Raw genomic sequence first — 12,523 nt, 5'->3', positions numbered from 1 at the left:
AATCTGCAAGTTCATTTGTTTCATCACTTTTATCAAAGTTAACGGAGTGGTATGTCTGTTGTATGCCTGAAATTCTATAGACTGAACTATCCTGAGATGCTTAAAAAAACTCTCTGACAGTAGGGAACCTTTGATTTTTCATGATCCAGCTGGTGGGTTCATTTAGGACTTTGTGTTTTCTTCATGCCCTCTTGATTCTGAGTTACTTCAGGGATTGCAAACTGGGCCTGGAGTAGAAGGGAGACTGACACTAACAGAGATGCATGACACTAACAGAGAAGCATGAGTGCTTATCTTCCACTTCTTTCACAGGAATTGTTGAAGTTCATTATGACTTCCACTGAATTGCACTTATAAATCCTATGCAGGTGCAATGCATCATTATCTCCATTAACAAAGCAACTAAATATTATATCTTGAAAAAAGATGTGAAAAAAATGAAGTAAGCTGATATGTAGACTCTTTCTGTAATTACACAGGCTTGATTTTAAGTCAGTGGATTGGGCATTTATAAAAGGTAAAGCTTGCTGTGTTCCTAAGATCATTTAAAATATTGTAGTTGGCAGAATTCTAAGATAGTTTCAAAGGTTCCCACTCCTTGGCATATTTATCTTGTATAATATCCTCCTTGTATAATTGTCCTTGTATAATGTGTATAGGGCTTGTGAATGTGATGGGAAAGTCACTCACATAAGTACATTGCCTTATATAGCAAAGATTTTGTAGATGTAAGTAAAGTCCTTAATCAATTGATTGTGAAGTAATCAAAATGAAACCTGATGTTGGGCCTGACCTAATCACGTAAGCCCTTTAAAAAAGGACCCAGGCCTTAAGGAGAGATTTGAAGCCAGAGAGATGCTCTCCTTCTGGCCATGATGAACCAAACTGTCCAGTTGTGGAGAAAGTCATGTGTCAGGGAACAACAGGCAGCCTCTCCTCTTGGGCTGAAGATCTTAATACTACAACTGCATGGATCTGAATCCTACCAGTGATCCATCCTGGAAGCCAGTCTTGGAACCAACCTTGGAATTGACCTTAGGTGAGAATGCAATTGCAGCTATTATCTTCATTTCTACCTTGTGAGACCCCAAGCAGAGGACCTATCTAAGCCATGTCTGGACTTTTGACTAGAAGAAGATGTGAGCTAATGAATGGGTATTGGCAAGTACTTTTTCAACACCTAAGATGTGTGCTATGCATGGACTATTCTAAGTGCTTAACATGCATTTGCTAAGAAAGAGATAAAGATGCCTGCTTTTGAAGAGCTTACTTTCTAGAAGGGGAACACAGACAATAAAGAACACATTTAAAATGTTAAGTAAGTTAGATAATGATTATGGAAACACACAAAAAAGTAGGCCAAGAAAAGAGGAATTGGGAGTATAGAGTGGGGAGGGGGGCAGATTGCACAGTTGAGAAGGTAAAATTTGAACAAGGATTGGAGGTAGTTCGCCAAGGAGCACATCTGGGGTAAGAGCATTACAGGCAGAGGGAACTGCTGAGGCCAGTATCCTAAGATGGGCGTGGACTGTGCATGGTTGCTCCATAAGAAGGCCAGTGTAGCTGGAACAGAATGGGCTGAGGCAGAACAACAGGAGATGAGGGAGAGAGGAATAAGGGTGAAGGCCTGGCTGGTTTCTTAAGGATTTGGGCTTTTCTTTTGAGGAGAATGCAGAGCCATGGGAGGGTTTGGGTAGAGGCTGCAATGATCTGCCTGTAATCTGAACAAAGACAAGGGAAGAACACGGAGACCCATCATGAGGCTGTTGCCATGATCCAGGTGAGGTTGACTGTGGCTTGTTCCAGTGATGGTCATGGGACTTAGAAGAAGTGGTCTGATCCTTAGTATATGTTGAAGATAGAACTATCAGGGGGTCCTGAGGGATTGGATGTGGTGTTTGAAAAAGAGAGATGATTTGGGTATGAGTTCTAGAGTTTAGGCAACTGGAAGATCTGAGTTGCCAGTGACTGAGAGGGAGAGGGCTTTGGGTGAAGATGGGAGTGGTGGGGTGGCAAGGGTGGGAGTTCAGGTGGACATGGTGAGTTTGAAATATCTACTGGAATGTTCAAGTGCAGATGTCAAATGGGCAATTGCACGTAGGAGGTCTGCAAGAGAGGTTTGAGGTAGAAATAGGCATTTGGGATTTGTTAACAAACAGGCAGTATTTCAAATCGGGCCTTAACAAATATTACTAGCCCAAAGTAACAGAAGGATTTCACATGAACGGAAGCTGTGGAGAGATTAAGACAATAGCTGTGAATTTGAATATGGCAAAATTGCCTTTTCTCAGGAAATTTCTAGGAATTTTGAATTACTGGAATAGTTGCTCTCGGCGTTGAGTGTGTGGGAAGCTGGGAAGCCAGGACATGGCCTGTGGAACCCTGTCAGTCATAATGAAGTGTGCTGTCACTATCAGGGGACAACAATGTGATTGCAACATAGACATGTCTCAGGGTTCCTTTCTTGGATGCAATGGAGCCTTTCATCCAATGCCTGGGACTCTGGGGTCATCCAAATCCATGGCCAGTGCTAATAGCCTGTTTAAAGAATCTCCTGCCAGTGTGGCCCAGAGGTAGGTCCTGGGTCACAGAGAGCACAAGTAACAAATCAGAAGAGCTGGGTGGGGGGCGCCTGGGTGGCTCAGTCAGTTAAGCATCCGACTTTGGCTCAGGTCATGATCTCACGCGGTTCGTGGGTTCGAGCCCCGCGTCGGGCTCTGTGCTGACAGCTCAGAGCCTGGAGCCTCCTTCGGATTCTGTGTCTCCCACTCTCTCTGACCCTCCCCTGCTCATGCTCTCTCTCTCTCTCAGAAATAAATAAAACACTAAAAAATAAAAAAAAAAAGAAGAGCTGGGTGGGACTCAAGACTAGTTCAATTCCTCTTCTCAAGAAGGTACAGAGGTCCTCAGAGTGAAGGGGCCGGCTCAACATCCTCCAGTGAGTCTGCCTGATCCTCAGAATCCCCTTTCCATGGAACATTTCCCATGTTTTAGTCTTTCCTATTCTAATTACAGCCAAGGACATAAACTTGTTCTGTTGTTTTCTCTTTTTTCTTTGCACACCTTTCGTCAGCATGTTAACCATTAACCGTTCTTCAACCAAGTAGAGTTAGGAAGTCTAGCTTCTGTCTAGCTAATACTTACATAGGGGTACTCTGTGCCAATCACTCACTCTGCACAACAACCCTGCCAGAGAGGGATTGAAAGAAACCAAGGCACAGAGAGGTTAGGTAACTTCATCAAGACCTCAAAGCTTGCAAGCACTGGAATCTGTGCTTTTAATCCCAATTTAAGAGCACTGAGATTTATGTAGTACTGAGCATCCAGTCTCTGAGGCACTGAGGGGTGGAAAACACCACTCCTTTCTGTCCTCTGAACATCACATTCACACACACACACACACACACACACACACACACACACACACACACACCAGCCATCCTCTGCGTCACTTCTTTCTCAGGCTTCATTGTCCTGTCTCTGCTGCCAACTTTGTTCTTTTCCTCTGGGTCCCTTTCCAGCAGTCTGGACACCAACATGTGGGAGCCACACCCTTCCTTGGGACCCAAAGGGCCTTCTCTGCTTCACTGCTTCATAGTCTCAGGGCACAGTCTGTCTTCTGGCATTAGTTGCTGGGTGAGCAACTGAAGGGCTCTGCCCTCAGCTGACATTTCTAAAGATTTCTGGCTGGAAAGGAAAGTGTTTTCATGTGACATCATATTAAGATGGCCAGGTTCTTTGCAGAAGAACTGCACTAAAGACTGTCCCACCTCTGTCAGTCTCACGTTTTTGGACTTTGGTACCTCCCTGACCCCTTTCTCTTACCTGCTCTCCTGCTAGCATCTGGGAGAGGTGCTTGAACACTGTGCATCCAATTGAAGGGAACTTTTGACATTAAGGTTATAATTGGAGTCATGTTCAGTTTTGTACTGCAGTTTTGAACAAATGGCTGGCTGGAAATTGGACAATTGATACACCTAATTTGCGGAGATGTCTAAATCCACCATTCAACTTTTCTCAGAGCCTATTGAATATGTTTGTGTTAGGTATATTTTCACATTTTAAACATTTACACTAAAACCAGAGTACTTTACACATATTAAGGTCCTGCTTTCTATTGTAGTCTCAAGGATAGAGGCTAATAATATCATTATTGGCTAATAATACCATTGATAATAATATTTTATTGGTAATTAATGGGTCATGGGAAATACTAGGAAATACAAGTGTTGTACACATTAATCAAAATCAAAGAGAAATGGACAAAACATATATAGTAGTCCAAAGAGAAATGGACAAAAACATATATAGTAGTCCCCGTTATCTGTGGTTTTGCTTTCTGTGGTTTCAGTTACCCATGGTCCAATGTGGTCCACCTCAGTCCGGAAGCAGATGATCCTCTTTCTGACAAATCATCAGAGGGTCACTTGTAGCCTAATGCTACACCACAATGCCTACATCATTCACTGCACTTCATCTCATCATGTCAGCATTTTATCATCTCACATCATCACAAGTGAGTATAGTCCAATAAATTTTGAGAGAGACTGTAGTCACTAACTTTCCTTACAGTATATTGCTAAAATTTTTATTTTATTATTAGCTATTAGTTAGTCTCATACTGTGCCTACAAGTTAATCTTTATCATATGTATGTAGAAAAAAACAGAATAGGAGTGCCTGGGTGGCTCAGTCAGTTAAGTGTCCGACTCTTGATTTCAGTTCAGGTCATGATCTTACAGTCATGCGATTGAGCTCTGCATTGGCTCCATGCTGGGCATGGAGCATGATTACTATTCTCTTTCCTCTCCCTCAGCCCCTCCCTTGCTTATACTGGACTATCCACAGTTTTAGGCATATATTTGGAGTCGTGGGATGTATCCCAAGATGGAATGTTTACTATGTTGGTAAAATGACTGTTCTTATCCTAAGCTTTTAGAATTTGAAGGACACTTAGAGACAGATGTGTTGAATAACGGCTTACTTGACAGATGAAAAAGTGAGATGTGAGAGGTTATGAAAATTGCTCAAGATCACACAGAGAGCTAACAGTGGAACTCTGTCTAAGGTTTTGGTCCCTGAATCCTGCCCCAGAACTTTTCTGTGCTGCTATCTTACGAACATAAGGTAAAGTCTATAACTTTAATGGGTGGGGATGGGGATTGGAATCTAAAACAAATTACACAGTGGAAGAAAAGATTAAGAGATTATCAAGGTTATAGTAGTGAGGTTTTTTAAGGATTTCAGCAATTACCTCTATAAGATGCTCCTGTCTATTGAATGGCAGGGGTTCAAGGGGATTTTCTGGAATTTTTAGATCTTCATCTCTTGTAAACCACAGACCAGCCTATACAAAAAATAAAAATGAAAATCACTATAGGATTGTTTCTCTAAAAGCCACATGGATTGAATTCATCTTGTTCAACTTTCTAGAGTACTGGTGTCCAAAATAGGGGGCAAAAACCAAGGGAATGCAGGAGAAAATACTAGAACTTCCATTTACACATATTTTGATATCATTCTTATGTTATTTTTATTAAAACATTTTGATAATGTTAATAATGGGTTAATGCAGTAGTACCCATGTATAATTTATAAGTTAAAATCCACATATTGGGGGTCCTAGATCTATTTTAGCTGTTAGAACATGTGATGAAGTTTGGAGGTCACTGCCCTAGATCTTGCCTGCATGGCAGGATTCTAGAGGGGTCTGCACTCGTAACACTAGTTCACATTCCACATGTCCTATTTGTGTTGCTATCTATTCTTAGAGCCTAGTGTAGTGCCAGTGCACAGTGTCAGAAAAATCTTTGTTGAGCAAGTGAGTGACTGACTCAAGAGCTCAATGCCCTATTCTTTAACAACATCTCTCTTTCTCAGCCCATTATGTGATATCAGTGATGGAATCCTTTGATTCCTATTTGACAATGCCTCTCTCTTCTCTTTCTTCCTTCCATCCCCACTCCTGCCACCTTGGGTCAGAGTCTCTTTACTTCAGTCACCTGCCACCCCAGTAAGGTCCAAGTTGTTTTGTTTTTAGTCTCAAAAACTTGTTTTTGGCTTGCTCCATGCCAAATCATATCAATTTCCTTGAAACTTTAATCTTGTCATATCATTCTTTGCTCAGAAGCATTTCCTACTCTTGCCCTTTTGTTCACATTATCCCTCCTACCTGATGTGACTTCCTGTCCACCCATGTAAACCTGCACATCTCTGCAGACTCCATTCCAATCACACCTCCTTAGAGACACCCTCTTTGATCTTGCCTCTGAACTCCAATTTGATTTGTTTATATCACACACTGGACATTTGGTCTATTCCTTTAGGTGTTGCCATTCATATCTGCTGTTGAACAGGTCTTAGGTTTAAAGGATATGTCCTTTCAAGCTTAATTTTTGTACATGGTAAGCACTTCATATACATATGCATTTTGTTCCTAGGTCTAGCTTTTACCATCTTCTGGAGTGACAAGCCACTCTCAGCACTATTTATAAGAGCCATTGGCTTGCTTAACCTGACTCTAGCCTATGCTCTATGCTTTTTACCTTCGAAGTATCACCTTTGCTTCGAGGAAAGGCTGGAATGGCATTGGGTAAATTGTCAGGGGATGCAGACCTCAAAGGTGAGAACTGGGGTTTCTTTTTTTTTTTTTAATAGTTTATTGTCAAGTTGGTTTCCATATAACACCCAGTGCTCATCCCCACAAGTGCCTTCCTCCATGCCCAACACCCCCCTTCCTCTCCCTCCACCCCATCTGCCTTCAGTTTGTTCTCAGCATTCAGGAGTCTCTCTGTTTGCCTCCCTCCCTCTCCCCCACTATTTTTCCCCTTCTTCTCCCCCATGGCCCTCCGTTAAGTTCCTCCTAATCCTCCTATATGCACTAACGTATGGTATCTGTCCTTCTCTGCCTGACTTATTTCGCTCAGCATAGCACCCTCAAGTTCCATCCATGTTGCTACACATGGCCAGATTTCATTCTTTCTCATTGCCATGTAGTATTCCATTGTATAGATAAACCACATCCTCTTGATCCATTTGTCAGTTGATGGACACTTAGTCTCTTTCCATGTTTTGGCTATTGTTGAGAGTGCTGCTATGAATATTGGGGTACATGTGCAGTCAGAGAACTGGGGTTTCTTTTAATTTGGAACAAAGGAGATGCTGGTCATGTGGAACCCTGTGAGAGAGAAGACTCAGAAGAAGCTTAAGGTCCAGCATGAGCTCAGGCTGTGAATGTGCTTTTGCATTGACCAATAAGAGACCTTTGTCCAATAGCTAATCCATGGAGAGTAAGTACCACTCATTGGGAGAATAGAGAGATGAGTAATATAGCTAAGAGATATGATAGAGCACCAAAGTTCAGAAATACCTTCCTGCCTTAAACAATAAGAAAAACGAACACATAACTGAAAGATGATTTTCTAGACATTAGACAACAGGGAACATAGCACAGTAATTCCTGAACTAAGGAAAGCAATCAAGGAGTCCTACTAGTGTTCCAACCTGGAGTGAGTTTCCAGGCTTCAGTTCCAGGACAGGCATCCAAATAGAGCCCGGTAGCTTGTTGATTAGAGAAGACAGCCTTTGTTATTGAGGAGGCTGAAATGGCTAGAATTTTCAAGGTGGAATACTAGAGATGCACTGAGAACAAGACCTAGAGATTCACAGAGGGATCTCTGCAAGTTTTGAGTGAGAGCCAATCTTTGGATGTGTGTTTGTGTAAGATACCAGAAGCTGGACAAAGAACCAGAGGAAAGGAGTGAGCTGAACAATTCCTGAGACTCAAATAGGGTGGGAAGAATCCATGATACCAGTAGGCAGAGTGGAAGGATCTCCCCAAACACAAGCATTAAAGAGTCCCCAAGAGATAACTGCCTTAGCAGTGCGGCTAGATTAGCCACTCTGGACCCATCCTTACAAATCTTATTGTAACATTGAGAGGACAGAAGTGATTCCAAGTAATACTGCTGCAGGCCCAACAATATTTAAAAGTATCTAAAATTGGGCACACAAGAAAATAAGATTCACAACATCTGGCATCCAATAAAGTTATTAGGTATGCAAAAAAGCCATAACATCACTTTCAGAAGAAACATCACTCAAAGGAAACAAACACAAAAATGACACAGATGATAGAATGAACAGAGAAAGATGTTCATTTGGCTATTCTAAATACATTTCATTTGTTCAGGGAGATAGTGAAAAACATGCATATATGAAGAGGAAAATGGAAGATATAAATAAGAACCAACTTGAATTACTAGAGATAAAAAATTTAATATCTGAAATGAAAAATGCACTGCATGGTATTAATAACAGATTCAGTTCTGTAGAGGAAATTATCAGTGAATTTGAAGACATAGGCATAGAAATGAATACAAAGTAAAGCATAGAGAAAAAAAAAAGACTGGAAAAAAATGAACCAAGAGGCTCAGTGACTTGTGGGACAGTACATATGTGATTGGATTTTGAGGAGTGTATGTGCAGAAAAAATATTTAGAAAAAAATCCTCAAATTTTCCAATCTGAGAAAAACTATAAAACCCACAGAGATTCAAGAGCTCAATGAACCCTAGGCAGAGGAACACGAGAAAACCACACCAAGGAACACAATAATCATTTGTTGAAAACTGGGGAAATATTAAGTGAAGCTAGAGGGGAAAAAAGGAAACAGAGAAAGTACCCTTTCTATCATTTTCCAACCAACTCTCAATTCCATATATAATTTTTCTCATGCACAGGAGTTTTCCCTTAAAATCAAGTAATCATTCATATTAGTTTTCTAATAATATATGATATTGCATAAATTAGAAAATAGTGTATTTTGTACAGAAGAGGGTCACTTTAGAAAGGATAGAAAATAACCTGACTGGTAAACAACTTATAATTCCTAAAAAGTCATCCATGGGGGATCCAACTTGGCGAAGTAGGGGGTCCTGAAACTCCCTCATCCCTCAAACACAGTACTGTTAAGGTCAAAGGACTTTGAATTCCAAGAGTCTAGGCTGCAGAGTAACAAAGACATCTCCAGGGACCCACGGGGACAACCTGATGGGTCATAGGTGCATGACCATGAACTGGGAGAGATAAAATGAATTAGGGGAGGGATCACCTTCTGTGAAGAGACAAAAGGGAAGAGAAAGAGAGGCTGGGGAAGCATAGGACTGTATCTGGACAAGAGAAAAACCTCCGACCGGGATGGAGAAAGATCCAATGTCTATTGCAAGGCTTTCTCTGGAATGAGGCCCGCTGCCCTGTTAGCGCACCTGGGGAGGAGGAGAGCCAGCCCTGGGCTCCGTAACTAGTTTAGAGGCACAGTTTGCAGTGGGGGAAAGCAATCCCCTCCCTAGAGTGCTGTGGGAAGAAGGTATATAACTGTTCAAAGGGCAAAGACTGCCTGTGCCTGCCAGCCAGAGGCCAAATATTGGCAGCTTGGAGCGGCACTTTCCCATAACCTGGGCACAGAGTGGGACCCTTTAAGACATTGGAGTTTAAATCTCAGCCAAGTGCCAGGGAGGCACAGGAGTTGGTGGATCAGGACAAACTACCTTGTTCATGCCCACACAGCACTGTGAGGATGACCTGAACAGAGTGGTTTGGGACGCCTGGTCTGGGAGGGAGAAATTGTGGTGTCGCCATTTTTCTCCCCATCACCAACAAGGTGGGGCTTCAGGGAACATACAGCCAGCCACAGTGGAGGCGGGACCTACCTACACCAAACCATGGCACCTGTTAGCTGCGTACCTACTGGAGCAGGATTGACACTGACAAACCAGGTATCCCCTCCACCAGACCAGAGCTGCCATGGGTTCCAAGGTACCCAGTAGTTTTGCATTTCCTGGTTTCATTCTTGGACAATTTTATTATATATGTGTTTTTCTTCCTTTTCTCCTTTTTATTTCTTCCCTCCTCTATTCTGGCTATTCTGGTTATACCTGTTCTACATCTCCTTCTTTATTTTTTTCTTTTCTCTCTCTCTCTGGATTAAGCTATATAGTTTCTACGTCTGGTCAATTTTCTTTTCTTTTCTCCCTGCCCCTGTCATTTCTCTCTTTGTATGAGATAAGGCTTCTTCCATCACTGCCCCACCCAGTGGTTTAGTGGTAGTGGGTGTTTCTGGTTTTTTGTTTTTGTTTGTTTCTGTTTGTTTTTGTTTTTACTTTTTGTTTGTTTGTTTTTCTTTCTTTCTTTTTTGTTTGTTTGTTTGTTTTCTTTTCCAGGACTACTTCAAGGAACAAATCAAAGCATACCTCCTGGAGGGTCCAAAACATCACTATGAGTAGGGAGATAAGGCAACCAAAGTCACAACAACAGAGAGCAAAAAATACCTTCTGAAGGGCCAGGCCCTGGGCAGTGTATGACCTCTCTTTAATATAGTAGTGCTCACAGGTGCAGGGCACCTGACAAGCTTTTAAAATACATAAGGAACAGAAAACCTGCCAAAATGATGAAGTGGAAGAATTCTCCTCAAAAGAAATTCCAGGAAGAAATGACAGCTAAAGAATTGACCAATACAGATATAAACAATATAACTGAACAACAGTTTAGAATGATAGTCATAAGATTAATCACTGGGCTGGATAAAAAGCATAGAAGACAGCAGAGAATCTATTGCTGCGGAGATCAAGTAACTAAAAAATAGTCATGCTGAATTTTAAAATGCTGTAAAAGAGGTGCAAAATAAACTAGAGGTAGTGACAATGACTATTGAAGAGGCAGAGAGGGAGAATAAGTGAAATAGAAGGTAAAATTATGGAAAAAGAAAAAGTTGAGAAAAAGAGAGATAAAAAAAATTCTAGACCAGGAGGGGAGAATTAGAGAACTAAGTGATTCAATCAAATGGAACAATTCCCATATCATACGAGTTCCAGAAGAAGGGAGAGAAAGGGTCAGAAGGTGTACTTGAACAAATCATAGCTGAGAACTTCCCCAATCTGGGGAAAGATATAGACATTGAAATCCAGAAGGCACAGATAACTCCCTCCAGATGTAACAGGTATTGATCTTTGGCATGACATACCATAGTGAAACTGGCAAAATTCAAAGATACAGAATTCTGAAAGTAGCTAGAGACAAACAGGCCTTAACCTACAAGGGTAGACACATAAGGGTAGTAGCAGACCTATCTACTGAAACATGGCAGGCCACAAGGGAGTGGCAGAAAACATTCAATGTGCTGAATAGGAAAAATATGCAGCCAAGGATCTTTATCCAGCAAGCCTATCATTCAGAATAAAAGGAGAGATAAAGGTTTCCCCAGAGAAACAGAAACTGAAGGAGTTCATCACCACTAAACCAGCCCTACAGAAGATCTTAAGGGGAACTTTGTGAGTGGAACATTACAAAGACCACAAAGGACTAGAGACATCACTACAAGCATCAAACCTACAGATAAACACAATGACTCTAAATCCACATCTTTCAATAATAACACTGAATGTAAGTGAACTAAATGCTCCAATCAAAAGACAGAGGGTATCAGAATGGATAAAAAAAAAAAAAAAAGACCTATCTAATTTCTGTCTATAAGAGACCCATTTTAGACCTGAAGACACCTTCAGATTGAAAGTGAGGGGATGAAGAACCATCTGCCATGCTACTGGAAGTCAAAAGCTAGGGTCTATTCATCAAGAGAAGCTAACAATTTTAAATGTTTATGCACCCAATACGGACCGCCCAAATATATAAAACAATTAATAACAAACATAATCGATCTTATTGGTAAGAATGTGGTAACTGCAGGGGACTTTAGTACTCCACTTACAGCAATGGACAGATCATCCAGGCAGGAAATCTATAAAGAAACAATGGCCCTGAATGATACACTGGACCAGAAGGACTTGGCAGATATATTCAGAGCTTTTCATGCTAAAGCAGCAGAATACATGTTCTTCTTGAGTGCACATGAAACATTCTCCAAAATATATCACATACTGGGTTACAAAACAGCCCTCAATAAATATAAAAAAACTGAGATCATGCCATGCACATTTTCAGATCACAATGCTATGAAACTTCAAATCAACCACAAGAAAAAGGTTGGAAAACCTCCAAATGCATGGAGGTTAAAGAACATCCTACTAAAGAATGAATGGGTCAACCAGGCAATTAAAGAAGAAATTTAAAAATATATGGAAACAAATGAAAATGAAAACACAACAGTCCAAACCCTTTGGGATGCAACAAAGGCAGTCCTAAGAGTAAAATAGATTGCAGTCTAGGCTTATCTCAAGAAGCAAGTAAAATCCCAATATACAAAATCTAACAGCACACTAAAGGAACTAGACGCAGAACTGTAAAGTAACTCCAAGGCCAACAGAAGAAGAGAAATAATAAATATGAGTAGAAATAAACCTTATAGAATCCAAAAAACACAGTAGAACAGATCAATGAAACTAAGCTAGTTTTTGAAAAAATAAACAAAATTGATAAACCCTTAGCCAGACTTCTCAAAAAGAAAAGAGAGAGGATTCAAATAGATAAAATTATGAATGAAAATGGACTTATCACAAGTAATATCTCAGA

General features: G+C 40.9%; 1 protein-coding gene across 1 annotated transcript in view; it reads right to left on the bottom strand.

Moving 5' to 3' along the window:
• SPEF2 (sperm flagellar 2) overlaps window positions 1-12,523 on the bottom strand; it is a 186,052-nt gene that overhangs the window by 14,746 nt on the left and 158,783 nt on the right. Inside the window, exon 33 of the mRNA XM_039248276.1 lies at window positions 5,254-5,346. Within this exon, the coding sequence (XP_039104207.1) occupies window positions 5,254-5,346 (93 nt within the window). The remainder of the gene's footprint in view (window positions 1-5,253; window positions 5,347-12,523) is intronic.

The sequence above is a fragment of the Hyaena hyaena genome, unplaced genomic scaffold, assembly GCF_003009895.1.
Source record: "Hyaena hyaena isolate Hyena2069 unplaced genomic scaffold, ASM300989v1 scaffold_310, whole genome shotgun sequence".
Classification (NCBI taxonomy): Eukaryota; Metazoa; Chordata; class Mammalia; order Carnivora; family Hyaenidae; genus Hyaena; species Hyaena hyaena.
The sequence above is the reverse complement of the archived record's forward strand: the minus strand, read 5'-3'. Positions and strand labels throughout refer to the sequence as shown.